The sequence below is a fragment of the Coturnix japonica genome, chromosome 13, assembly GCF_054131305.1.
Source record: "Coturnix japonica strain WE chromosome 13, WE-NBRP24, whole genome shotgun sequence".
Lineage (NCBI taxonomy): Eukaryota > Metazoa > Chordata > Aves > Galliformes > Phasianidae > Coturnix > Coturnix japonica.
The window spans coordinates 19,357,668-19,385,468 of record NC_140675.1 but is presented as its reverse complement, the minus strand read 5'-3'; the positions used below and the strand labels follow the sequence as shown (position 1 = coordinate 19,385,468).

The 27,801-nt window shown below is 56.0% G+C and overlaps 2 protein-coding genes and 1 long non-coding RNA gene across 22 annotated transcripts in view; 2 read left to right on the top strand and 1 right to left on the bottom strand.

The window, feature by feature from the left end:
• Positions 1 to 1,045: 1,045 nt before the first annotated feature.
• On the top strand, positions 1,046 to 13,145 carry SBK1 (SH3 domain binding kinase 1). Of its 4 annotated transcripts, none has more exons than XM_015877440.3 (4): positions 1,046 to 1,686; positions 10,121 to 10,323; positions 10,412 to 10,614; positions 11,280 to 13,145. In XM_015877440.3, exons 1-4 carry the CDS (start codon positions 1,625 to 1,627, stop codon positions 12,066 to 12,068), a joined length of 1,257 nt encoding a protein of 418 aa, XP_015732926.2. In that variant the 5' UTR covers positions 1,046 to 1,624; the 3' UTR covers positions 12,069 to 13,145. The 4 variants fall into 4 exon arrangements, with proteins under 4 accessions (XP_015732926.2, XP_085370454.1, XP_015732927.2 ...); XM_085514328.1 differs by having other exon boundaries at positions 1,448 to 1,686; positions 10,126 to 10,323; positions 11,280 to 13,134; XM_015877441.3 differs by lacking the exon at positions 1,046 to 1,686 and adding an exon at positions 4,901 to 5,216.
• A 4,723-nt stretch (positions 13,146 to 17,868) lies between these two features.
• DNAAF8 (dynein axonemal assembly factor 8) overlaps positions 17,869 to 27,801 on the bottom strand; it is a 58,011-nt gene continuing 48,078 nt past the window's right edge. For 10 of the 17 annotated variants that reach the window (XM_015877415.3, XM_015877419.3, XM_015877420.3 and 7 more), the window contains 6 exons: positions 26,010 to 26,104; positions 25,080 to 25,200; positions 23,383 to 23,600; positions 21,981 to 22,066; positions 18,845 to 18,914; positions 17,869 to 18,089 (listed from right to left, as the gene is read on the bottom strand). In XM_015877415.3, coding sequence (XP_015732901.2) covers positions 18,012 to 18,089; positions 18,845 to 18,914; positions 21,981 to 22,066; positions 23,383 to 23,600; positions 25,080 to 25,200; positions 26,010 to 26,104 — 668 coding nt within the window. In that variant the 3' untranslated portion in view covers positions 17,869 to 18,011. The remainder of the gene's footprint in view (positions 18,090 to 18,844; positions 18,915 to 21,980; positions 22,067 to 23,382; positions 23,601 to 25,079; positions 25,201 to 26,009; positions 26,105 to 27,801) is intronic. The other 7 variants (XM_015877416.3, XM_085514318.1, XM_085514320.1 and 4 more) reach the window with 1 other exon arrangement.
• Positions 19,656 to 26,105, top strand: LOC116654087 (uncharacterized). The gene is made up of 2 exons (XR_004308970.2): positions 19,656 to 19,792; positions 21,529 to 26,105. It is a non-coding gene; the product is annotated as an uncharacterized LOC116654087 (long non-coding RNA).

The window sequence follows — 27,801 nt, the reverse complement described above, 5'->3', positions numbered from 1 at the left end:
TTTGCAGAGCTTGTGTTTTGCCTCCGAGCTGACCCAGCCATGTATCTGTGTTTCCATCTCATTTTATTGCTTCTGACGCAAACTGAGCTGTAACTCATTCCGAGTGCCACATACAAATGAGCGCTTCCACCTGGTGTGACTTCATGGCAAGGGTTAAACCATCTTTTTATAAGTACCATAAAGCAACATTGAAACGCGAGGGGAAGTTTTGTGTGGCCCAACCATGCCCTGTGTGCCCTAAGTGCTTGGCAAGGAGCAATTTGCTCATTGAGCAAGCTATTAAAAAACACAGCAGGTAAAGGCTCTGAGTGCAAATACCCTCCAGCAGCCATTAGGAGCTCGGTACCATTGCCCCATCCATTCCCTGGGAGAGCAGCTCTTCCCTCCATGTTCCTTCTCCTCTCTGCTCAGCCCATTAGTCAGGGCATTAAATTTTAACATTTTCCACATGCTGCTGTGAGTGAGTGAGTGCCTGGGTGGGTGCCAGGGCCATGGGGATGCAGAGGGGCTCCTAGTAACACCTGTGGGATGCTGATATTGGGCCCATGGGGGGGCACTGATGGAGGTGATGGATGTGGGTTAGGGACAGCTGCCCTCTGGGTTTGGTCCTGGGGAACTCTGCATCAAGGACAGGGCTCAGAGTGCTCAATGGGAGCAGCCTCCCCTCAGCACAGCGTGGCTGGGATCTTTCCGGCCATGAGAAGTTAAAAACCCATCGATGTTTGCCATTAGGGTGGGAGTGGCTGGGATAAATGTGCCGCAACCAGACCAAAGAGCTGAATAACTCCCAGGGAATGATGACGAATCTGATGGCCGGGCTGGACAAACTCCATGTCCTTCCATTGCCTTCCGCAGGGAACTGCCCCAGGGGTAGGGCATCAGGTGAGGGGCTGGCTCCTGGCACTGCTCTGATGAGTTTGCCAGGTCTCAGCTACAGCGCTGGTGGGCCCCCATGGCACCGGGCTGGGCCGGCAGCTGAGGAGTTAATTCCCAGCCTCACCGCATGGCTCTGGAGCTATTAATACCCACACGCTGCTGATCTGCCAGAGCGAGCGGTGGCTCTGCTGTGAGACCGACCGGTCCTGTGCAGCCACGGCTCCTTGTGACACAACTTTCCTCCATGGACACACCGAGCACCTGCTCACCACGAGCCCCTGCACTGTGACTGCTGTGCTGACGGAGCTGGGGATCCGTGCCTGGCACCTGGCTGCCACGTGGGTGCTAGAGAGGGGCAGCTGCATCCTTTGGCTTTGGAAGCATAGTGGGGCTGAGACGGGGTCTCATCCTGCCCCACTGGAGCCCTCACGCTCAGCAATGCCACTCCAGGTCCCTGCATGTGCACGCTGAACACCGGTGCCAACTGCAAGATGGGTGGCAGGACGGCATCGGGCACCAGTGCAAGAGGGATGCAGGTCATCGCCTGGCCCAGAGCTGCCTCCTCTTATGGTGAGCAAACAGCCCCAGCGCTCAGCCTGGTGGTGTGAGTCTCCCCAGCACCAATGGCACTGGCTGGGTGAGCCCCACCAGCGGCACTGCTGAGAGTGAAGAAGATGCCAACACAGCTCCAGCGCTGCCCGGCCTGCTGTCCCCCTCACCCAGGTGCAGCGGCCACCAGAGCTGAGCAATGGATTCCTTCTGCTTCGTCTGCTTCCAGAAAGAGGAGCTGCAGCCCCTGCACCTCCACAGGTCAGTGCTGCGGGGATGTGGCGTGGGGCTGGGTTGGGGATGGTGGCTGATGGAGATCCACCCGCTGAGCCCAAAGTTTGCATAGGAGCAGATGCATCATCTCCCGGACGGAGGGTACTGTGCCTTGGCACTGTGCTGTGCCATGTGCTGTGCCATTTGCTGTGCCGGGTGCTGTGCCTTGCCTTGCCATGCCAAGTGGGATCAGGGCTGTTGGTTGGGAGGCACCTCCGCCACATCCCAACAGGTTGCAGCTGTTGGAGGAGCAGGACGCTGGGGTGCCTGGCAGCCTGGGGAGCTCTGAGGACAGTGGGATTTGAGCTTGGCACTGCTGTGCCCCCTGGATCCATCCCCATGCACAGGATAGTGCTCAGTGTGTCAACTCCAGCCTTGGGACAGCCACAGCACCCTTGTGCTGTCCTCTTTCACCATCTCAACCTGAATGTGGCCCTTCTCCCAGCACTACAGGACAGTCCCCAAGCAGAGCCATGAGTGCCAGCACTCTGCTCTTTCCCTCCCTGCTGCTTCTTGGCTCTCCAAGTCCTCTCCCACTCGTGTTGCTGAGTGGCAGCCAAGGCAGCACACTGTGCCTGAATTAGCCGGGCAGCCGGCAGGGATGCGAGGTGTGAACACCGGCACATGCCGTGCCCAGCTGCTCCTCCCGGCACCACCAGCTGCTATCCTGTGCCACCATCCCACATCCCACGAGCAGGGCTACCAGCAGGGCTGTGGCTTGTCCTCAGTGGGCACATGCCATCCTGGGGACGCTGCGAGGGGGCTGTCCCTCCCACCAGCACGCTGGGTTTATTATGGTGTTTCAGTCCTGTTCTTCACCTGATGTCATGAGCCCATGTGCTGGGATGGTGCACCGTGTGGGTCACCAGGGCTGCGGAGCGGTGATGTGGGCATGGGGCTGCTGGATGGAGGAGGGCACAGAGCAGCCCTCAGACCCCCCCACGTACCATCTCACAGCCTGACCTGCGCTAGGGCTGAGCGTATCCGGCACATGGAGGTGACATCCCACCCGGGCTGTGGTCGGGGCAGTGCGGTGTGCTGCGCTGCTGTGTGCACTAATGGGGCTTCCGCTCCATCTCCGTGCCGCCGGCCCCAAAGCGCCGTGCTGGCGATGAGTGCCGGTCCCATCGCCCTCGCTAGATGGTGCCAGAGCAACGGGCTGCGAGCGGAGCTGTCTGCAGCCTCACCCCCAGATAAGGGAGAGCAATACGATGCCGTGACCCCAGACAGCCCAGATCCCACCTGCCCTGGGAAGACAGCCCTTCTGCTTTGCTTCAGAAGCCCACTCAAAAGAAGAACACACTGTTCCTTTTCAAATCAGCCTCTGTCACCATCATTGTGCTTCAGTCAGTGCTGCCTCAGCTGCCTGCAAGTGTCCCCGATGGCCTCATGCCCCCCCCCACCCCCCCCAGCGAGGGGGGCAGTGAGCAGAAGGCTGTGCCCCTGCTCAGCTGTTTGGGGTCCACCCCCCTGGTGCTTCTATAACCCCCCAGGAGCACGGATAGGGCCTGGGGGCTGTAGGAGAGGGGGCAGCACCCTGATGGCCGCTGGCAGCAGCTCGGTGTGCCCTCACCATAAAGCAGAACAGCAGCTCATAGCCCATGGCAGCGTGTGCTGCATCCCCTCCTGAACCTTGGGAGCAGCAGCCCTGGGGTGGGGGATCACCAGCATGCCCCAGCCCTGCTCCTCCTGGTGCCATTTGGGGTTAAGAAGGCACTGACCCCTTTGTGTCATGACAAGGATCCGGGCCACACGATGAGCAGCAGAGATTTGGCAGCTGCCAGCAGGGCAGAGCAGGGTTAGGGGCTGGATGGGGCAGAGCTCGCAGGGCAGCAGGGAGGCAGCACTGGCATCTCCCAGGGACACAGCGCATCCCCAGCTGCTCCCTCTGCGGCTCCCGGCGTGCTCCGCTCCTGCGCTGCTTCACTCCCTCCCTTCTCTCCCTCCCTCCCTCCCTCTATTCCTCCCTCCCTCTATTCCTCCCTCCCTCCCTTTCTCCATTCCTTCCCATCATCCCCGTGCTGGCTCCGGGCAGGTTTCAGCTCATGGCACCGAGGCGTGACAGCGTTCGGAAGCGATGGTGGCACCTTTGCTTTGGGCTGAGCCACTCCCAGCACTGAGTGATGGCGAGGGGATGAGCAAGCCCTGAATCCAGAGAGAGGCTTCCTGCTTCTGGTTTGCCAGTGAGAGATGCTTGGAAACAAACCTCTCAAGGAATAGGGGAGGCATTCACAGCATCTCTACCCACAACTCGGGGATGCATGACCCAAAGCTGGTCCCTAATTCATGGTGCACACACAGCTCTGACCCAAACAGCAGCTCATGGGGCCCTGCATGTCCCCAGCTCATCCTCATCTCCCTGAGCCCTTTGTGCTGCTCGCAGCAATGTGGGAAGCCATTCATTCCTGGAGAGCTGTGATTTGCTTCTCCAGGTCATTTTCCCACTGAGTGCATCCTGGCACAGGGCAATCTGGCAAATCCTGGGGGCAATCAGGCTTTTCACATGGTCTGGGATGGCACTGGGTGACAAACACATTTGAACCATCTCCTTTCATTAGTTATTAATATTCTTTAAGTGCTTTGAGGACCACGAGCTTGATGCAAATAGTGGCGAGTGTTATTGTTGTTCTTATTCAATCTGTGCGTGACCCACATGCCTGCCACGTGCTGGAGCGAGGTCTGCAGCTGCCAAGTGGCGTCTGATGGGAAGGATGGAGCCCCACGGAGCCCTATAGAGCCCCATAGAGCCCCATAGAGCCCCATAGAGCTTCAGGGAGCTGACACCTTTCCAGCAGAACACTGCAGGACGTGCCATGTGCTCAGCCACATGCAAAGGGGCTGCAAATGGCTTCGCCCTCAGAGCTCCCTGTCCTCTAATGCTGCTGCCCCCCCTTTGCCCCCCACTGCTCCCAGGGCAGGTGATGTGTCCTGGGGACCCATCCAGGTTCCCTCCAGCGCCGCTCCTTGCACCTGACCTAGAAACAGCCCATAGCTATAAATAGGGACAGCTGGAGAGATCAGAGACGCAGCTTCAAACACTGCAGCTGGGGGGTGGTGGCACAGGGAGGGGACAGAGGGGACAGCCCCACTGCGGATGGGTGCGAAGGGGGGGGGCGATGCTGGACCCATTCCATCCCCAGCGATGGGCGCGGCGTGAGGAAGGTCACGGTGCCTTTCATCGTCGGGTCAACCCCCCGCCCTTATCCCCGCGGGTGGGACCAATGATGGGGGTGGGACATCGCTGGAGGGGAGCGGGACACGCGGGGGGGGGCGCGGCCGGGACTCATTTTCCCCACGCGTGTCCCGCTCCCCGCGTGGATGGCGAAGGCGGCGCTATGGGCGGAGCGGCTCTGCCCTACCGGGGGGCTACGGGGGGGGGAACAGCCGCCACCGCCGCCGCCGCTCCTCTCTCCGGTTCCGTTCCTCCCGGGAGCGGCGGGATGAACCCGGCGGAGCGGCCCCGCGCTGGGGGCTGACGGCCGCCATCCGCCACCGAGCCCGGCTCCGTGCTGCCCCCGGTAAGGCGGGGTGGGGGGGGAGAAGGGAGGAGCGGTGCTCGCCTTTGTGCGGGCGGCGGAGCGGCCCTTTTGTCTGCACGGCGAGGCGGTGGGGAGCGGGTGGAGGTGGGGAAAGCGCCATTTCGAAAGAATCCTGATAAAAATCATCATCGTCACCATTAAATCACCCGAGCGCGGGGGGTGAAGAGCCACGCGCGACCCCTGGCAGCGAGGGGATGGGGGGGGGAGGGCGATGTGGGGACACAGCCCCGGAGAGACACCCCCCCTTTGCTGCCATCGGGCTCGGGGTCCCGCAGCGTGGGGTCCCACTCCCCGCAGGGCGGACCCCGCCCGGTGCCGTCTCCACCTGCACCGCATCCCCTCCCGGCGCTGCCCTGCGGCTGCGGGGCCGAACTCGGGGCCGGGCTCGGGAGCAGCGTGAGGAACGGAGTTCGTGGAGGAGCGAGGCCGGAGCCGGCGCTGGGGAAGGGCGGTGGGGCGGGGGGCGATGAGTTCCGCCCGGTGGCACGCGGGGACGCGCCGAGGACACGAGGGAGAACGGGGTTATTGGAAATACGGAGCGATGCGGTGGTGCAGGGCGGTTGGATATGGGGAGAGGATGCGATGGGGGGCACTGGGAGCTGCCGAGAGCCCGGTGTCCTCATCCGTCCCACAGCCGTCCCCTTGCTCAGCCAGTGCCCGGTGGGCACCGTGCCGCTGTGCAGGGCTGGGGGCTCTGGGGACCCTTGGGCACGGTGTGTGGGGAGGCACAGCCTTGACGCCATGAGCCAGCAGCACGCCGCTGCCCTGCACTCGTCCCAGCCCTGCAGCCCAGGTGAGTTCCCTTCTCTGGGCTCTGCGTGGTGCACCCACTCGATGGGGCTGATATGGGGCACCACGAGCAACAGAGCTGCTTTTGCAGCAAGGTGACGGCCCCACTGCCCTCCTGGGGTGTAGAGGAGTGGGGACACGGTGGGGCCATGGGGGTGCTGCTGGCGGCGTTTTGTTTGCAGATCCACAATGTGAGGCACTGCTGGCACCAGTGGGAGAGTTTGGGGAGGGCGATGCCGACAGGCTGATGAAACCAATCAAATGGTGAAGGAATCACAAAGCATGGTGCCAGTGGTGGGGCTGGGAGAAGGCGGGAGGAGCCAGAGGTTGGAGGAGAACAGGTCCTACCGAAACCATCCCCTTTACTGGGAAAAAGCTCACAGGGCTGAAAGCTTAGAGACAAGGGCAGGGAACACAGCCTGAGAACCTCGGAGGAGCAGCAGGGAGGGATGGGACAGGGCAGGAGATGGCTCCTGCTGCAGGGGATGCTGCTGCTGGGACGGCTGTGCTGGGACAAAGGCCTCTCCCAAGGGCCAGCATCCTGTATACTCCAGCTCCATCAGTGTGGCATGAGCCCATCCTGGCTTCAGGGCTGCTGCTGGGCATGGAGCTGGAATGGGGACGGGAACCCTGTTGTGGAGAACAAGGGGACGAGGCAGCATGGCCCACCCTCCATCCCTGGAGTAGCTGTGGGCTGTTCCTCCTGTCTTTTGGGATGTGGGGCAGCTCCCAATGTGCCATCTCCCCATACTTTTGCTGCTGTAGCAATGCTTGTGCCAGTGTTCCCATGTCACCTGGCTGTCCCCAGCTGCTGCCCTTGGCCGGCACATGGTCCAGGTGAAGGGCATGGCTGTGTGGCACAGGGTCTGCAATCCCTGCGTGACAGCACTGGGAAAATGAAGGACTGGAGTGAGGACATCAGCTCAGCCCTGTTCTTTTTCCCTGCTCTGGCCACCTTCTGGCTTTGCTCAGTGTCTCTCACCCTGCAACACCACTGACCCCAGCATGGGCACCCCGAGCATCCCCATGCCGCCATTGGCCTCATTAGGCGAAGGTGCCCTTGTGATGTCCCTGACTCCAGCAATGCCCTGGTGCCCCAGGGAAGGCAGCTAATAACGCAGCTCTGCTGCGCTGCTCCCCACGGCATCGAGGAGCTGCAAGGCGCTGAGATGTTCCCATAATGGGGTCACACGAGAGCGGAGCCGGGAGGTGGCAGAGCTGCCAATGGAGCGATGCATGGAGAGCCTGCGGGCCGGCATCAGCTGCAGCCAGCCATGGTGTGAGCATTGCTGGGGCAGTGCAGGACATGGGGACATCGCCAGGTGGGACGGTGGCAGCGGGGCTGCGCCAGGCACAGGTGAGATCTGCTGTCTCCTTGCTTCTGCATGAGCACAGAGCTCCGGTTTCCTCAGCTCGCCCTTGATGCTGCTGCGGGGCTGTGGGGTGAGGATCCAGCTGTGCGGTGGGAATTGTCCCTGAGCCCCCCCAGCTGTGTCCTGTGGAGCGACATCTCCGGCAAAGTCAATGGTGTGGATGGAGTGCTGGGCTGGCTGCCAGCTCTTCCGCAGCATCCTTCCCCGCAGGCCGGGCTCCAGGATGTGCTGCACCAGCCACAGGCTCCATATGGGATGCAGGAGGGTGGGAGGGGACCCCGTCCTACCCCCGCTGCTGGGAGCTCCCTGTGTCACCACGCCTGGCTGGGCACGAGAGCTGATCCTGGCACTCAGTGCTGGAAGGTGCCGTTAGTTGCTCAGTGCAGAGGCAGAACCGGGACGCCCGGGGCTGGTCCTGGCCCCGCACATTGTGTGGCCGCAGGAAGTCGCTTCCTTGCTTTGTGCCTCAGTTTCCTCCATCAGGGCGTAGGGACTCCTGCTTGCTGCTGTGTGTTTTTCATTCCTCACTCTGTGTCCTGCAGAGCCCCCGGCCCTGCCAGGCGCCTTCCCTTCCTAAAGCCCCACCACCGCACTCTGCTCCTCCTCTTAAAGGTTCTCCTATCCCAGTGCAGCCAGGGGGTTATTTTCTCCTTCCCATCTCAATTCCCAAGCAGTCAGCGCTCCATGCAGCCGCCTCTCGCAGCCCTGTTCCTCTCAATGAGCTCCTATTGAGCTCCTGGTTGTTGGCAGAGCTGATGTGCCCAGCGGCCGAGCGGGTGGCACTGGGGATGGTGGGGACCGCAGAGCTCTGGGGAGCACAGAGACAGCTGCCGGCGGGAGATGAGCGCCTGCCTATAAATACATGCCACGGAGCGAGGAAGCGGTGGGTGGATTATCCTCCTCACTCAATGAGATAAATGGTTCTCGAGCTTAAACACAGAGCAATTTTAGTCTGAATAGTAGGAGAAACGGTTCAGGACACGCAGATGACAGCGTGAGCCGCCCGCAGCGCATGGTGGGGAGCGGTGGCAGCGGCGGTGGCTTTGCTGTCCTTATGGCATTGCTGTGGCTTCATGTCACAACAGTGCTCACCTCAGCGCTGTGCTGCTGCCCCACCAGCACCCAGAACATGGCCAGGACTCAGTCCCACCACCCTCATCTCTGTGCTGAGCCGGATGGAAGCGCATCCTCATCCCTGTACCCGCTGCTGCCCTGGTTGTTTGCATAGAAACCAACATGTTTTCAAAGCATTTCCATTCCTAATGAACACTTCTGCCTTTCCTTTTTTATTCCTTCTGCCTGGGCGTGTTGGTGCTCCAACCGACGTCACTGTTGGGTGTTCCCAGGAATGGTGTTGGCTCCACATCCCCATCCCAACTGCCTTTTGTGGCCAAACTGGGAGCAATGCAGGCAGCACCCACATCCCTGGGGACACCCCATCCCTGGGGTCACACCTGTTCTTGAGGACACCCCATCCTTGTGGTCACTCCATCCTTGGGGTCTCCCATCCCTGGGGATGCCCCTGTTTCCAGACACCCATTTCCAGTGCCCCCTTCTGCTGCAGGTGTTTCTGCAGCACAAACCCTGAGGCATCCAGGCCCCAAGACTGGGCTCAAGGCAGCAGTCCATGGCACGGTGAGCCACTGTGCAGCACACGCTCTCCCATCTCCCATCCATCCCACATTTTGTCCTCTTTCTGTGTTTGTGGGTTTTTTTTTTTCCTTAAAGAAGTTTGGCTTGAATGATTGCCTTTCAACACAGGTTAATTAACAGACATCAACAAGCAGGATTGTAAATTCAAGTGCAGACACAGTTCTTCTTGCAGGATGTTGTGAGCTGTTTTTAGTCCCGCATCCATTTTGCTCCTGCATTAACCCACCTCCACCTCCAGGATCCAGACACCGAAATGGTGCCCCTCTTCCACGAGGCCAACAAAGCTCTATGGAGATGAGCAGCTTTGGAGATTGTATGAGTCAAGCCGTTACATTTTTGGAACATCATGATGTTTAAATTCCTTTTCTATTTTTTGCCCAACTTCCCAAGAAAGTAAAAAAAAAAAAACATAAGTAAAGAACTGGGATGAGAGGCAGCAGGGCCAGAGTGGAAAGAAACAAGGGTGGGGATAGGGCTCAGCTTGGATGGGTGAGCCAGTCACTGTGCATTGGGGTCTCTGCTCTGCTCTCCTCTGGAATTGCCCCTTGATGCCCTTTATCCACATCCTCTTTGTTGGCTCCGTTCTCTCCATGCAGCCCTATGGGGCCCTGTGTGGTGCTCAGCCCCTCTCCTGGGACCTGGGCACAACACTTGGCCCGAGGACACTGGGATATATTTTAAGTAGTTTGTTGTGGTTTTATTTTTCCACATTAAAAATCTAAATATACACCAGCACCCGCCCGCCTGCTGTCCCATGAGTTTTGTCAATCTGCTACAAAACAAAACACAGCCACTTCATCCCCTTCCTGCAGCCACCCCTGTGGTGCTGAGTCGGCAGCGGGTTGGTTTGGCTGCGTTCCCATGGTGTTGGTCAGGATGTGGCTCTGGATTTGTGCTTTTGGGGTTCAGAGGGTGATTTGGCTGCAGAGCAGTGTGGAGTGGGAGCTCAGCTGAGCTTGGTGGGGTCCTGGAGCAGTGGGTTGGTGCTCAGGGATGATGGAGAGGAAAGAGTGGCAATGCTGAGAGCTGGGAGCCCTAGGTGGAAGCTGACGCACCTTTGCCTTGCAGCACAGCCATGAGTGCCGGATCGATCGAGCAGGAGCCGTCGCGCAAGCTGGCGTGCTGCGGGGTGCCGCTCATCACCGAAGACATGCAGTCGTTGGCCATCCGCACCCTCTCGGGCACCGACATCAACAAACACTACGACCTCATCCGCGAGCTCGGCAAGGGCACCTATGGCAAGGTGGACCTGGTGTCCCACAAAAGCACAGGTGAGGGGAGCAGGGGGCAGGTGTGGCACATGGGTGTGCATTGCCATCAGCTGTGCCATGGGCTCAGCCAGTCCTCTGCCCACTGCAGGCACCAAGATGGCCCTGAAGTTTGTCAACAAAAGCAAGACAAAGCTGAAGAATTTCCTGCGGGAGTTTAGCATCACCAACACGCTCTCCTCCAGCCCCTTCATCATCAAGGTCTTCGATGTGGTCTTCGAGACAGAGGACTGCTACGTCTTTGCTCAGGAGTACGCCCCAGGAGGGGACCTCTTCGACATCATCCCCCCGCAGGTGAGAGCTGTTCTGGGTGCTGGGGGTGGGACACAATGGCTTGGTGCCCCCAAATAAAGCCACTGTGACCAGGCTTGCACATTGCTGGTGGCACAAGAAGGGGCCCTGGTGTTTGCACAGCCACACATGAAGGGATCACACATCTGTACGTGAGCAGAAAGCTGACACCTAGATAGTGCAGTACCTGAAAGCAGGCTTGGGACCCATTGCTCATCCCCAGGGTGGCCTGGGACCCATAACCTTTCCCATTGGTTGCATGACACCCATCACTCATCCCATGGGTATTGTCAGACCCATAAGTGATGGCTCGTCCATCCCCTGGATGACATGCAACCAGTCTTCTGGGTGTTGACCAAGACACATAACTTGTTGCCTGGGACCCATAACCCTTCCCATGGTGGTCTGAGATGTGCCACACATCCTCTAAATGATCTGGGTCCCATAAATGGTGGCCTGGGACACATCATGTGTCCTCGAGAAGGCATGGGACCCATCAGCTGGCCCCGGTGGCTTACTCCTGTCACTGTGTATCTTTTCTTCCCCTTAAGTAATAGGGACAGGAAGAAGGAGGCAGGCAGTGAGTGGGAAAGGTGCAAAGAGAGCTGGGGGGGACACGGGTGGGCTGTGCAGGGGCGGCATGTAGTGACGGTGTCCCATGGCTGCAGGTGGGGCTCCCCGAGGACATGGTGAAGCGCTGTGTGCAGCAGCTGGGCCTGGCGCTGGACTACATGCACAGCAAGAGCCTGGTGCACCGGGACATCAAACCAGAGAACGTGCTGCTCTTCGACCGCGACTGCCGCCGCGTCAAACTGGCCGACTTCGGCATGACCCGCAAGGTGGGCTGCCGAGTGAAGCGCATCAGCGGCACCATCCCCTACACGGCGCCCGAGGTGTGCCAGGCCGGCCGCGCCGAGGGCTTTGCCGTGGACACCAGCATCGACGTCTGGGCCTTCGGGGTGCTCATCTTCTGTGTCCTCACTGGGAACTTCCCCTGGGAGGCGGCGGCTGCTTCTGACACCTTCTTTGAGGAGTTTGTGCGGTGGCAGAAGGGCCGCCTGGCAGGGCTGCCCTCGCAGTGGCGGCGCTTCACGGACAGCGCGCTGCGCATGTTCCAGCGCCTGCTGGCCCTCGACCCCGAGAAGCGCTGCCCCGTCAAGGAGGTCTTCTACTTCATCAAGTACGACCTGATGGCCGAGGTGCGCCGCCGGCCCTCCTACCGCTCCCGCAAGCACGCTGGGGACAAGCTGCCCACAGGGCCGCACCGCCACGAGGCCACTGCCTCCTGCACGCCCACCCCGCTCAAGAGGACCATCCTGACCGACGGCCCTGGCACGCGGCTCAACGGCCCAGAGCCCAGCACGGCCTCGTCCGGCCCGGCCGGCAGGACAGACGGACGGCAGGACAAGGGCAAGGGGCAGATGGTGCTGGCCACAGCGATTGAGATCTGTGTCTGAAGGCGCAGGGCGGTGCGTGGCCCTGCTCCCGGCAGCACCATCCCCGTCCCTTGGCAGGGGCTGTGGGTGGCTGCAGGGCTGGGGGCTGCGCCTTTGTACGCAGAAACAAGAAGAGGACAGAACTGGTTGCGCTCAGTAGCACCGAGGATGCCGGTGCCACTATTTGCCCAGGGGGCAGGAGCTGGGGGGTGCCAGTGCCACTGTCCCCATCCTGGTGGCCTCGCTGTCCCTCCACGACCCCCCTGTGGTGCTGTGGGGAGAGGTCCTCCATGACAACGCAACAGGGCTGTGTGGGGGTCCTGGAAAGGCCGATGACCCCACGCTTGGAGGAGGCCTTCAGGGTGGCCCCTGACCAACTCTGGGCACCAGGAGGGGACGAGGGGGCCAGGATGGAGGGGACCCCCCTGGCCGCTCCCTGCCATGATGTAGCAAGTGTCACTGTGTGTCACCCCATCCTCCCTGCCCGGAGCGATGGCCGCAGCGATGCTCTCTGACAGGGGGGGACAGCAAGCCAGGAGCCACAGGGTCACCCTGAGAACTCCCAGGCCGCCGTCCCCTCCGGTCCCCAACTACCGCACAAAGGGCTATCACGCTCCTGAAGCAGCAGCAGTTTACACAGCAGCCGCCAGGCAGGTGGGGTCCCGCCGCCCCCGTGCCCCCACCACCGGCGCCGCTGCCCTGTCCCCTTGTCCCCATGTCCCTGTGCCCCCATGTCCCTGTGTTCCTGTGTCCTCCCCCCTGCCCGCAGGGCCCAGGTCTGGTGGTAGAAGTAGCACTGCACAGATGTAGAGATGTTAGGTGCGGTTCGTCCTCCTTTTTGCCTTAGGTCCCTCCACGTCCCCGATCTTTCGTGCAATAATGTAGATAAGGAGCCCCGGTGCCGATGGCCGCGGTGCCGCTCGGTTTCGGGTTTTTATTTCGGGTTCCCCCGGCCGCCGGGTGCCGGATCTTCTTCCTGTAGGAGAGGCTGTAGTGTCACAGACGTTACCTCAGTTTGTCACTGTCAAAAAGACAAAAAAAAACCCAACAACGACAACAAAAAGCAACTGAATACATTAAAAACAAACCAAACCAAAAGACACCAATGTAGTGTTCGCAAAGCCCGCAGCACACTGAGTGGTGGAGGGGGCTTTTGCTGTGGGGGGAAGTGAAGGGGTGGGCAGTGTTATGGGGGGGCTGTGGGGATGATGCCCTCATGGCACCGCCTCACCGCAGCGCGGATTCCAGCCACGTCGGCGGCTAATTTCAATTTCCTGCTAATTATGCAAATGAATGGGGATTTAATTAAGGGCAGATTTCATTAAAGTCTTCTAGGGGAAATGAGAACGGGGTGGGGGAGAGGAGGAGGAGGAGGAGGAGGGATGAAGGCAGCACCCAGCCAGGAGGTGAATTCTGCAGGGGCCATGGGGGGGTTGGGGCACACGGACACATTGATGCCACTGTCCCCACAATGGGAATGGGCACAAACCCTGCACATCCACCACCATCTGCTGCTCCCACCCCCTCACATGGGGCAGGTGAAGCAGTTCTTGGCTGTGGAGTTTCTTGTTTTTATCCAGCTAAAAACACAAAGCTCTGTGAAGTCAGTGTCACTGCCAGCAGGCCATGGCTGGAAGGAGCCTCGTGTCCCTGTGCAGATGAGAGGAGAGCTGCACTTTGACATCTCAGCCCACTGGGGGATGAATGGCAGCACGGGGCAGTGATCCCTCACTGTGCTTCATGCAGCTGCTGGAGCTTACAGAAATAACAGTATTGGGAGGAAATGTGACTCACGGTGCTGGAGATCTGAGCCCCCCACCTTTGGGTGCTGCCAAAGCCTGGTGCCCTGCTGTGCTGCTCAGAGCTTGGCTGCCCGTCCTCGGGGCTCTGCTGCTCTCTGCACCGCTGGGTGCTGCACTGATGGTGTCAGAGCCCCGTGGGGACAAGCTGCCTGCAGTGGGCATGAAAACCCATCACAAGGTGGGGACAAATCCAGCACCCACATGGGAAGTTTCAGCTGGTGGCAGCCTGAACATCCCATCCCATCCCATCCCATCCCATCCCATCCCATCCCATCCCATCCCATCCCACTCCATCCCATCCCATCCCATCCCATCCCATCCCATCCCATCCCATCCCATCCCACTCCATCCCATCCCATCCCATCCCATCCCATCCCATCCCATCCCATCCCATCCCATCCCATCCCATCCCATCCCATTCCATCCCACTCCATCCCATCCCATCCCATCCCATCCCATCCCATCCCATCCCATCCCATCCCATCCCATCCCATCCCATCCCATCCCCCCCATCTCCATGCCCAGTGGAAGCAGCCCTGTGAACATCCTCAGGCTGTGCCAGGATCTGCTGCTGTTCCCTTTGGGCTCAGGAGGGTTTTGGTGCAGGGTGGAGGCACACAGGAGGCTGCTGGTACCCCCAGCCTGGCTGCAATTATATGAGCTTAGAAATTTTTCCTCTAAAAAGTAGAAAATGGAGATTTTTTTCCATTTGCATCCTTTGGCTGAAACAAATTGGAGCTTTGTCAATAGGCTTTTTGGGGGGGTTCACCAGTTTTGGGGTGCATTGAGGACCAGGGCAGGCATGAGGGGATAAAGGAGCACCCCCAGCACATCCCCCCCCCCCCCAACCCTGCAGCCTGAACATCTCAATTGTGGTCTCCAGCTCCATCGGCCTCCCATATTGCCATGGCAACTGCTGCATCCCAGCCTTGGCGAAGCTGGGAGATGTCAGCACGGATGGGAGATGCTGCAGGATGGGATGGGAGATGAAATGGGAAGGGATGGGAGGTTCTACAGGGATGGGATGGAATGGGATGGGATGGGATGGGAGACAGGGGAGATGCTATGGGGATGGGATGGGAGATCCTATGGACACACTGTAAGATGTTCTGGGGTTAGGATAGAGGTGCTGTGGGGATGGGTTGGGAGATACAGGCTCCCTGCAGCACATCCCAGCTGTCTGGTGCTGCAGCATGGGGGGAAGCTGAGCTCCTCACTGAGCTGCTGCTCCTTCATAAAGGCCTAGTCTGAAAGATTAACAGGGGATTTAATAAACAGTGAATGAGATGCAGGTGGGCCCGGCTCGTACCCCGTCTGTAACACCTCGGGGGCTTACAGACATCCAGAACACACCTACAGCTTCAGGTGGATGGTAATTGTTTGCAGCCCTGGAGGTGCCGTGCTAGAAAGAAACTTTGGCACAGAAGCTCGTGGGTGAGGTGGGAGGGCTGCACAGCCCCTCTGCCACCACCAGCCCGGTGTGGGTGCAGCCTTTGGGTCACCCTCCTGCCCTGCTCTCACTAAAGGATGGAGGTCCTGCGTTTCCTGCTGCCAACCCAGTGAAGTGTCCCAGGTACAGCAGCTCAGCCCAGAGCAGCAGCACAGGATGCAGCCCCCAGCCCCATCCATGCGCCCTGCAGGGCACTCGGCTGCTCTCAGGGTCAGGGAGCAGCGGTGCCATCGGATCACAGCCATACCAGCACCGGGCTCAGCGTGACCCAGTTCCAGCAGCTGAAGGAGCTCAGAGCCGATATCTCTACCAGAGCCTCAGCTGCTTTAATTACCCACATCTGAGTCATCCCCAGCCCTGCTTTATCAAAGCTCGCAGCCCTGCAGACAAATCGTCCTTTGTGCTCCTCCAGTCCCTGTCCATGGGGAATTGCCAAGGGCCAATTAACCGGCAGCTCCTGCTGCCACGATGTCGTGGGGAGATGAGATGAGATGAGATGAAGAGGGGCCGCTGCCCACCCCATGGCTTCAGCCCGGGTTGGTGGGGGAGGTGGCAGCCCCGGGGATGCTGCAGGGAGCAGCAGGTCTGTGCTGTGCCACGTCCCTGTGGCACCCTGCATCCTGCAGTGCCCCTGGGTGGATGGATGTAGCCAGCAGGTGAAGGCAATGCCATGGCGGTGTGTGCCTCCAGGCCACCTCTGCTGGCAGCGCAATGTGAAATCGGCAGCAAGGATGACCTAAAATAGTGCAGATGCTTCAAGCAGAGCAACAGCACAGCTGTGCTGCAGGGTCAGAGCTGGGCAGGGAGCTCTGTGTGAGCACAGGGACCCTCGGAGCTCTGAGAGGGGGTGGGACACAGCCCTGGTGCTGCAATGGGGTGAATGGGGCTGGGGCAGGAACTGTTTTCTGGGGGGTGAATAATGTAATCATTAAAACATCCCCAAACATCATCCCAGCCCAAACCAAATCCAGGCATCCCAAGTTTCAATGTCAGGTGCCACCTGCTCTCAGAGCTTCTCCATTCAGCTGAATTGGGGCTGAGAAGGGATGTGGAAGTGGAACATCTGAGCACCACTCCCCGGTTATTCGTTAATATTGAGGCCTCCCCTACCCTCCTTCAGGGGCTGGAATAGTCACAGTCACACGTGATGGCTCCAGACATCATCTAAAGCCACAGAGCGGCCCCGGTGGGATGAATGGAAAGGATGGAAGGAGACAACGTGTGAGCTCTGCTTCCCCGCACCCAGCGCAGGGTGGGGAAGGGACACAGCCCTGCAGGGCCCGAAGGAGTTAACACTGAGTGCCACCTCCCTTATGTTATCTCCTCCATTGAGGCAGCTCCATGCTGGCAGCAGAACAATGCCAAATCCTGATGAGCTCCGGTTTTCCAGCTAGAGGGGAGGCACGGGAGGGTGGGCAATTCACGCTATTCTGCATAATTTTTAATCTAAATTCCATTTCTTTTCTTTTCTTTCTCTCGGAAGCAAACAATCTAAGGGGTTTTGTACTCAGTTCCTTGCTTTCATAAGCTAAATGGATTGTTTGCAAGTAGGAGCCAGCTGCAAAGCTGGCAATCTCCGATCGGATCTGCCTTTCTCCCCATCCCAGCCATCCTTAATTCACTCCTCAGCTCCGAGGTGCTGTGGATCCTGGGGCAGTTTGCAGGGAGGACGGCTGAGCTGCGGCTGTTTGTGGCACTGGGCAGCAGGACGGAACCCTGCAGCTCTCCAGAGAGCAGTGGGGTGCTCCGGAATGGCTGCTGAGCTCATTATGGGATGGCGGCATCTAGTGAAGTACCGGAGGATGATGTTTTCCCAGCTCCGTGCATGGTTCATCATGCCAAGATTCATCAGCTGGGCATTCAGATGAGGACCAAGGATGCACCTGGTGCTGCCCCATTTCTGTGCTGGTTCCTGCGGCAGTTTCATGACTGGGAAATCGAGGCACAGCTCCCGCTGTGTTTGCGGATGGGGCTTCACCTCAGCATCCTTTTCATTCTCATTCATTTCAAAGCCGTGTGCAGCTCGCAGGCACGACAGAAGCGCGCTGGAGTGCAGCAAGATGACCTACTTACTGAGCTGCAGGAGCAGAGCAGGGCTTGGGTTACAACAGCTCCCCAGACCCCGAGGGATGGGGACAGCTGGCACACGGTCCCTGGAGCTTCTCTGCAGGGGATGCAGCCTGGGCAGCTGGGTGGGCACACGGCCGGCAGCAGGGCCGGGGAGCAGGGATGTGAATGCCAGGCTGCCCAGCTTCCAGCCTCCTTCAATAGCCCTGCCTGGTACACTCATCTCCCAAGGGATCCAACCTCCCTCCTTCTATCTCCATGCGATTTACTGGGGTTCTGTCTTCAGTTCAAAGGCCACAATAGCATCAGAACACAGAGTACCCATACGCTTGAGAGTGAGATAGCAGAGAACTTTCTGTCTCTGTGTTTACCTCCTGATTTCTAACCCAATCTGATGAATCCTCCACAAACACAGGCAGATCATGAATGCACTCCATTAGAAATCACTCCGTAGTTCAGCAGGATTTGTTCCTGGGCGCTGCCCCCTCACCACGCTCATTCATCCAACAGGATGCTTCAGAATTTATTATAATGACAAACGGATGCTGGTGCTCCTGGGGGCTGGGGGCAGCTCTGTGCCCACCTGCACAGATACCCCTTGCAATGGCACTGGCCCATGGGCTACATGGGGTCTGTGAGCAGCAGCTAACAGCTCTGGGATTCAATGCGGCGGGTGCTGTCAGATGTCAGGGAGTCAAAAAGACAACAGAGCAGCTCTTCAGCCTGGGGAGATGAGAAGAAGGAAGAGGAGAGCAATGAGTTGTGTGTGTTGCAAAGGGACTCCCCTGCAGGTCCCTTCCCACCCAAGCTGTTCTGTGACTCCTCCTTGGGGTGTTACCTCCTCTCTTCTGCCCCTCTAATGGTGGTGGGTCCCACCTGAGCTGCTCTGCCCAGCTGCCAACACCGAAACAGCCTCCAGCTGGAAATCTGAATTCTCACCCTATTTCCTATTCCCGGACCACGTGGGCAGTCAGTCTGCAGTTCCTTTTCTCTCCCATGGTGCAGCCCCACCACTGAACACCATTCAAACCGTGAGGATTTGCAACCCGTGTTCACTTAACCCTCTGAACTTTGCCTGATATCATGGTGTTGCTCGTTAGCTGTAACCTGGAAAGCCTGGCTGACATTTCATAAACCCATTAGCAAGAGATCAGAGGATCCAACACAGGGACACCTTTTGAGGTACAGCCATTGCCCAGAGCACAGATCTGGCTCTGAGACCTCCCAACCCACCTGGGAGCAAAAGGGCCCTTTGAAGGGAACCCCGGCTCACTGCTGTGCCTCCTGCAGCCCCAGGGAGCAGCATTGCACCCTGCTCTGCCCCAGGACACAGCTCAGTGTCTGAGCTCTGCCCAGCTGGGCTGCTCCTCCACAGGCACAAAACATGACATTTTCATTTAAAACCCAACCCACCTGAACAAGCTTCATTCATCACGGGGACACAAAAGGTCCATCTATTCCATAACCATCTTACTTGCCTGCTTCTCGTTCTGGGGATAGAGGAGATGTTGCGCCACATCCAGCTCCGACTGCTTCTGCCAGCACACACTGGGGGTAAAGACAAAGAGAAGGCAGAGTTATTTTGCCATCTAAGCTGTTGGAACTGCTGATGACCCAGCTTTAGGCAGGGCTGTGCTCAGTGCCAGCAGCTCTGGCCGTGGGCATCTGTTACTGAACTTCTTTACGCAGCTAAATCCCGGGTTTTACAAAGCTTTGTATAAATGGATTGGGATTCTTAAAATATAAGCCTCCAAACAAACAGTAACGACCCGTTGCATAATGGGGTCTGTGGGGCAGTGGGAATCCACACACATCCACATCTGTCAGGCCGTTTTCTCACCAAAGACAGAGCACAGAGGGCTCCCCGTGCTGCCCCTCACAGCAGGGCAGGCTGCACTGCTCGCACTGTGCTTTGGTCCCTCTTGAATCACACGGATTGACCACAAGACATATTTGAGACATCTCAAGGCAAGATGCAAAGCTCAGAATTGCCTTCTTAGCCAACCCCGTGCACAGGCAGAGCCTTCAGCCCCTGGAAGCACTCCCAGCTCCCTGCCCCCACACACAGCCATTGTGCCTGGCAGCAGCTTTCCCTCCGGAGGTTTCCATCAGCTCCAGGATCTCACATCCCTCACGTTCCTCCTTTGATTTCTAAACCTCCTTTCACTCCAAAGCCTCCCAGAGAGGAGCCTCCTATAGGGATAACATCGCTCCCTGCTAACAGCAATTAACGCTTGCTAAGAACGTTCCATCAGGCAGCACAACATCCTGCTATGTTGCTCAGTGCTTGGAGCTCCGCTCTGATCGCCTGCACTCTCATTTGCTTTCCCTGCAGCCGGGATTGGGGTGTGCTTCAGCCCAGCATCGCCGACGGAGCTCAGCACAACGTGAACCAGCTGAATTCCTGGGGACCCTACACAACACAGGTGGGTCCCAGCAATCATAGCAGCACCTGGAAGTGTTTTATGAGAGCTCAGCTAACCACAGAGGAGTCATTTCTATTGTGGTCACCATAACACGGCACCTCTTTATGAAGGCAGCTACATGCGGTTTGCTGAGAGCTCCTTTCTCTGAGTCTTTGCTTTCAGCCTGCTTGTAAATTCTTCCCTCTGCCACCCTGCAGCTAGGAAATCTGCCTTTAAAAACAAGTTATGACAGGGGAAATTCAAATGCTTTCTAACGGAGACCCGGGCAACCGAGTGCTGGCAGAACTAGAAAGGCAACTCTCCCATCTGTTTTCCTTGTCTGTAGGTAGGATTGTGTCACTTCCTCCCCCAGGCTCTGCCCTGGTCTCACTGGTCCAATGCTGTGGTTCCCCTCACCCCTCCCAAACACCTGACTTCACTGCCCTGCAAATTGCCCTTGGCATCCTCCTCCATCTCCCTCTGGCTCCGCTCTTTGCAGCCAGCCAAGCTCACAGACTGTATTTGTGCCCCCACCTGCACAAGTTCTGTCCCCTTCTGTGTTCTTCCTGCACTTGGGTGCAGAAATCATCCCTTCACAGACACCCAGGGAAAGGGCAGAGCACACAGTGTGGGTGTTGCTGCTGCTGAACAGCAGCACACAGTTATGAGGGTCTGTGGCAGCCCTTAAGGGAACTGCTCTGCACAGTGCAGCCTCTGAGCATCCCCTTCATGTGCCACCAACAGAGCTGGAATAGCAAAGCTCTGAACAAGGCTCAGGACAAGCAGCTGCTCCAGCCAAGCTCGTGTTGTTCCTTCAGCACCTGATTCCTTCTCATCACAGCCCACCTCTGGCATCACATCCCTGTGACACGGTGCCTGAGTGATGTGGCTCCAGTGTGCACCAGGTCCCAGGGCCAGAAAATCATCTCCCACACAGCAGGAATTGGGATCACAGCAGTGATAGAGATACGCAGTGATTTATTCAGTGTCACGTGGCTCCTGCTGATGGAGCCATAAGTGCAATTAACCTCAGATGTTATGCTGAAATGTTTATAAACCAGGCAGTGAAGATGCCTGAGCTTGAAGTGTCCTTATGAGACGCTGCTTCAGTCAGGTTGGCTGGCAGAGACCTTTGCAAAGTTGTCTGTAAGCAGCACGATGGCTAATGGTAGAGCAATGGCTAATGGTAGAGCATGGGCACTGCTGCTGGCTGGAGCTGATCTAGCCAAGGATCTGTGCCCCTCCCTTCCAGCAACACAACCCAGAACAAAAGATAAAGTTTCTGTTTCTGTAAAACCGGTTTCAAATGGTTGCACTGGTTCTGAAGGCAGAGCAGCTCCTGCCCTGTGGGATGCAGGCACACGACAGCAGGCCCAGGGTAAAAAGCCACAGGAGGCAGCAGTGCCTGGTTACAGGTTGTACCCAGACTCCGACAGCAAAATAAAGAGGTGGGGGATGCTGTGCTGGCTCCTGGCCCCGCTGACAGTCCCTCAGCAGTGATCTCTGGGGCTCCTGACAGCTCTTTTCTTTCCTAAATCCCACCTCCTGCACATGGAGACTTTCCCTCTGGGAGGCAGTGGGTTAATTGGCCTGATAATCAGCCTGTTTCACTAATCAGTCCCTGTAGAGGGGCTCTGTTTGTTTTCTCAGGCTGATAAACCCAGCGTTCCTGGTGATTTATTTACGAGCCTGGTTTCTGATTTTGCTCTCTGCTGTTTATTTTAAGCTATTTTATTTTATTTTATTTTTCTTCATAGCAAACACAGAAGCTGCTAAGATATTTCTCCTAGGAATTGTATTGATTCAGCAGGTCTATTCCCAGCGTGAGCCCTTATCTGAGAGAATTCCCTGCAGTTTGGAACCAGGCTACCAAGACTTAGAGATGCTCTGAGCCCTGAGCAAAGCACACAACTCGCTAGTCAACATCCTGAGCACAGGGTACATGGACCTTGGCTGCTCTGAGATGTCAGTATGTCAAAGACAGCATGGCTTAAAAGAATCATGAAGGCTGGAAAACCACCTAAGACCACCCAACCCAGCCATCCCTTGTGCCTGTGACATGCCTTCCTTTGGAGGAACACGTTGCCTTTGAGTGGCACCAAACACTGTGGGAATCCAAACCACAAGCGAACTGTGGAGCAGCCAGCTGCCCTGGTTTGGATCACACACCCTCTGGTAGGGAAATGAGGCGGTGGTGTTCCTCACTTACCCGTCCAACAGGGAGTTGAAGCCAATGACCGCGTTGTCTCGCTCTGCCGCTACCACCAGGCACAGACCGTCCTTCAAGAGGGAGCACTGAGAGAGGGAAGAGCACAGCCTTGGTTTGTTACCCGCTTAGGTAAGGCTGTAAGCCTCACTGATGAGCTGCTGACAGCTGAGATAACTGCTGTGTGCGGGCAGGAAGGAGAGCAGCAGACACACTGAAGGAGTATCACGTCTGAACTGTTGGCTCACCCATTCCTACAGCACACCACTATTCCTGCTCCCTCCCCTCAGAGTGAAAATAAGCCGGGTTGTGGTTGTGTTATTCACTCACTGATTGTGCTGGAAACAGGAACATGGATGGAACTGCAACAACACACCCATTGGCTTCGTGTTTCCTAGAGAGTTGTGCACATTCTGCATGGCATCCTCAGGGGATCTGCAGGGCAGTGCTCAGACTAATTGGACGCTGGCTGTAATTGCTTTCATGTGCAGATGTACCTCAAAGGGATGCTGTCAGCTTCAAAAGTCCCAACCTGAAAAGATCTTACCTGCTTTATTATCGGTTGCACCCGAGACACTCAGAAATACTGATGGGCTGCAAACAGAAATGCTTTTAATTTTTCCTTAGGAATCTCTGCATGGTTCTGACAGCCCTTTGTTGATTGCTGCTGCCACTATAAGTAGCTCCCCCCCACTGATGACTCTCTCCTCCTCCTGACAGTGTTTGCTTGCACGCTCCCCCTTATCGCCTTGCTCTAGCAAGGCTCCTGCAATGGTGGATTTATCCTATACTAAGTACAAAGGGAAAAACAGCTTTGGTGTGATGCTTCATTGTTGTAAAGCAAAGTGTTGGCCGACCCCAGAAGCAGAGTTTGTGCTCACACCCCGTTGCTTAAAGCCCATGTTGGATGCAGTGCGAGTTGCCACCACCAGCCGAATGAGAGATGAAATTCAGTGTCTGCCCAGAACTCCACGGCACCGTCCAAGAAGTGGAAGGGTTATTTAGCATTATAGAGGAGGATTAATGGAGTGTGATTACAGAAAAGGAAATAGAAAATGCATTTATCTGGGAGAACAAGCCAAGATACAACAGCAGAACATACATAACAGCAGCAACTGGGCACCGTGATGCGAATGGAAGAGCATGTCTAAAGGGGACACAGCATTCACAGTGAGGTTATATTTGCACATCGTGATGTCAAGTTTGGGTGTCTGTGAGTTAATGGAGATACAGGAGCACGAAGCTGGCAAGACACACAGCCCACATTACTTACTAGTGCATAAGAGATCAGACTGCAGCACAATACTAACGCTGCTACCAAAGCTGGTCTGCTCAGAGCCAGCACAGCATCAAACAACTCCTCTTCCACGGGGAAAGAAGCAAAGCACAAACCCAGACTTCATACCTTTGCTTCCACACCACACTTGGCCCCGCTTAGTATCTTGGAGATGCAATGAGCCTGCGGTGCATCCAGCACAGTGAGGCGAACTCCAGTCACCGTGAAACCTTTGCCAATGAGCTGATCGAGCAGCTCAACATAAGGTGGGTCTGAACCCCGGAGGATTATGGCCGGCAGGATGAGACAAGTGGTTTGGCAGAGGTTGCTGAGCACTGGCCGATCTGCTGGGAAAAGAGCAAAACACAGCAGCTGCTTTAGATCAACCCCTTTGACTGCTCACCCTCCGAGTCATTCCTCCTTGCTGCAGATGTAACCAGCACATCAGAGACACTCCACATCACGGTGCCATTTGGGATGCTCACAGATGTGACCGCTCATCCCAAACATGTGTGTATCAGGGGACCACCATGCAGCAGCAGTGACCCCGTTCCAGGAGTCAGCCAAGGACAGCTGCTGGCTCAATACAGGAGATGCTCTTCCACTTACTTTCTCCCAAGCAAAGAAATCTGCTAATCCAGCTGCTTTCATAATCCGAAATGCAATTCTCAGCAACATACATAAGATTTAATGCAGTTCATATTTTCCCCGCGATCAATCTGTCCATCCTTTAGGCTTTGGGATCCTTATTTGCCACAAGGAGACGTTTCCTTGCGTGCAAGAGCTACCTCTAGCGTCCAAGAAGGGGCCACCAAGTGAATGATGCTCCTGGCTCGCTGGCATCGCTCACTGTATTGAGCCTGACAGCCCAAAATCACGTGTGCTCGCTTTTCCAGGACAGCAGCTCTTTGAAATGCATTCTCTGAGACACAAACACATCAGGGCTGCACGCTGCTTTCCTTTCCACTCGGCAGCTTCAAAGCCGAGAGATTCTCACGGAGCAGGAAATTGAGGGCACATACTCAGAGGTTTGCTTTGCAGGCTGTACAGAACCTGCAGAATCCTCACTCTATTTCCAAGCCGAGCTCTCAGTGTTATCATTACTCTTGTTTCAGGGCTCATACAGTGGCCATGGAATAGCAGCAATGTTGAGAGATGGACCTCAGCACAGCCAATGGTTTAATAATGGACCTTCATGCAGCCAACCTCTATTAGTGTGCAGCATGAGACAAGGAGCTTGCCAGCCTTAATTGTGTGACTTCTGTCAGGGTCACAAAGCATGTGTAGGGCACAGCCCAAAGCTGATAGGAGACAGTGGAAAGAACCCACTGCTAACAGCCTTGGGAACTGAATGAGATCTCAGCCCTGTTCCCATGAGATGGATGTGTGCAGTGCCCAAAGCACCCACACACAAACTGCTGCTTATCTACACCCTGAACTAAAGGTCCCCCCATTGCACTGTGATGCCTTGGTCTCTCCAAAGGCTGGCTATGAATGGATGTGCAAACCATGGTGGCCAAGCAAGTTCTAAAACACACTATAAACGTTCAGCAGCATTCACTGGCGCTTTATGTTATCTCTATGTTCTGCTGCTGACGAGGTCAGCACTCCTTGTCAGCCCTATGTTTAAACCCATAAAAGAAAGGCCCTGCAGGCTAAGAGTGAACTGGCTGGGCTCCATCAGAGCTGTTCTTTGTAGCTCGGACTCCTCGCTCCCTTCTGAAAGGGCATCAATCCCAGATCCTGCTACCACCAGATGGTTTGTCTTGCTGTCCAATTAATCAATAACAGCCTCAATCTATAACAAGAGTCACTCATTTCCTTACCAAGATCATGTGGTTGCCCAGAGCCCAGTAAATGGAGTTGCCCTCCTGCCTCACGCCTTATGATTTTGTGCTGCTTGTTGATTTCCAAGCTGACTGTGGGGTCACGTTCCAGGTTATGGATCTGCAGGAAGGAAGGGAGGGGGAGACAAGTCATGTGAGCACCGTTACCTATCAGGAAGGATAGCATTTATAAGGATTGATTCCATTTATAAGGATTGATTCAGGCAAGCTGTGAAGGTTTGGATGGTGTTGGGTACTCCTGTAATTACCAGCCTAGAAAACACCTGGTTGTCTGAAGATAAAAGAACACTTTGCATGCATTTGTTCTTATTGGGGTTTAACTAAGTGTGGCATCTTGCTGTCCTTTAAAGCTCCTGCATCCAGACATCTTTCTAAGGTCTCCATTCCCAGCTCTTTAAGGCCAGGGACTCGAGGACCCCAAGGGTACAGCATCTTTACCCAGCACCAAAGGAGCAGGTAGCAGCTCCCTCCTGCCATGGAACAAACTGTCACATCCACACATCCCAGCACAGTGTGAAAAGCTGGTAACAATCAGCCTCTGGGTCAGCTGTGTGGAAGCAATCATGGGTGATGCTGGTGTTGTTCCCCGTGACCTGCTTCCAAAGCGGTCTTGGCTCAGTGTGGGAATTTGGCTTCTAAAGCAACAGCCCTGAGCCTTCCTGGATTTATAGCACAGGTCACTGAACAAACACATCTGAAAAAGCACTTTTCCTCTGAGACTGTCTGGGTCAATACCAAGTCAGCACATTGTGGCAGGGACATCCAGAGGAGAAGGAAATCTCAGCAGCTGGTGAAACACAGCAAGAAAGAATTATCTGAAGTGTAAGAGGAAGGAAATGAAGGGCTAACAGGAGCAAAGCCATTGCTCTGACACAGCAGGAGACCCTTCAGGAATGGGCAGAATCCCACCTCCTCCTCCTCCAGCATCGGGCACTTGGAGCAGCACAGACCTTCTGGGAAGAACAGCTTCATGTCCCGGATGGACATTTGGTAGGAGTTGGAGCCTGAGAGATGAACACAATGAGAAGATCCTTTCAGGCCATGAATTAAACGCTCTCTGGACTCACACTCATCTTCCTGAGAGACTGAAGATGTGCAGCTTACTGAAGTAATCGCTTTAAAGGCCAGCTGTTCTGTGTAGTAACAGCAAACATTTTAAACCATTATAGTTAGAATAATTCCATTTCTTTGGGCTCGAGAAAAAGCATCGCACAGTGATTTCATAATGCACCGGAGGGATGGAAGCGATGCAGGGTTACTTGTGGACCACTCGTGCTCTGACTACATTTCCTGCTTAACTTGGACACAAACACTTCTCCCTTTCTGAAGGACAAACTCTAGGAGATGGGAGGCATTCGGGGTCCTTAAGGACAGACTCCTCCTCAGTATAGTGGCTGGATCGGATTCTTGAGTTTGATTTACTGCGTACATAAGCTACAGCTGCACCCATTTTCCTTGAATGTGTGCAATTAAGGCTTTGTGAGCCATCCATGTAGCTGGGATGTTAATGCACAATCTGGTCTCAGCAGGCAGGTGGTCGCCAACCAGCTCAGCTCTGTGCCTGGCCCAGGCTTGGAAGGAAGCAGAGATCTGAAGGGAATCCCTAAGAAAACATCTGAGGCCTTTCTAAACACACAGCTCTCTGTAACCTCTGAGTGAAAGACAGGCTGAGATTCAGCCTCCCTTACTGATATAAGCTAATCTTTAAACGAATTATGCTAGGGAAGCTCCAGGTGTTGCGTGGGTACATTAAGTTGGGGTATATATTACCCATAACTGATGAGTTCTCATTCTCAAGGCAACCCAGGAAGACAATCCATTAATCTTAAGAGCAAAAGAAGCAGGGGAATAGTGGAAAAGTACTGGCTGAGAAGCCTTGAGCATCTCTTGTGTAGGTAGACCCTGCCCTTCTGTCACTCCCACAAATGAGAACCTATGAGTAATTGTGGTGGGAGATCTCTCTCGGTTTAGTCCTGGTCCTGAGGATTATGATTGTATCTGATAAAAGCAATTCAACACCAAGGAGTCGATTCTCTTCCCAAAGCTGCAAGTGGTGGACACTTCACTGTGAGTTCTCTTCTGAAGACCATAGAATGGACAAGAAGGAGTGCAGTACAGAATGCAATAGAAAGCACCAATTAATCCAATGGGTCTTAACAGGAAAGTTGTTTTGGAAACCGAAAGCATACAGTCCCTGCTGGCTCAACTGCTTTCATGGAAATTATTGATTGCATTATTTTTATGCCCCTTTAACTACATACAACACAATACTGAGAAAAAAAAACAAGCTACTAATGGGCTGTCAAATTAATGATGCTTAATTCCTTGTGAATTTTTGAATGACATCCTGCCCTCCTCCTTACCGAAACAGCTCAGATCCCCTCTTAGGACACCCTCAGTTCTCCACAGCCCACTCTGCTCTGCATTCCTTCTCATTCTCCCATCCTTCACCTGTACTCTCAGCTGTCTCCCATCCCAATCACTGCACCATCCCAGTTCCCTCCACCTGCTGCTGGTGGATGAGCTGTGGCTGGTTCAGCATTGAGGCAAGAGCCTCTCAGAATGGAAAACAGCTGAGTTTACCTGCTTTCCTCAGTGGGAGTAGTTTTTGATCACCTCTGTCTACCCAGCCATTAATGTTTTGAGCCATTACAGGAACTTGGTATCCTGGAGTCTTTTATCCCTCTGTCAAAGTTGGCCA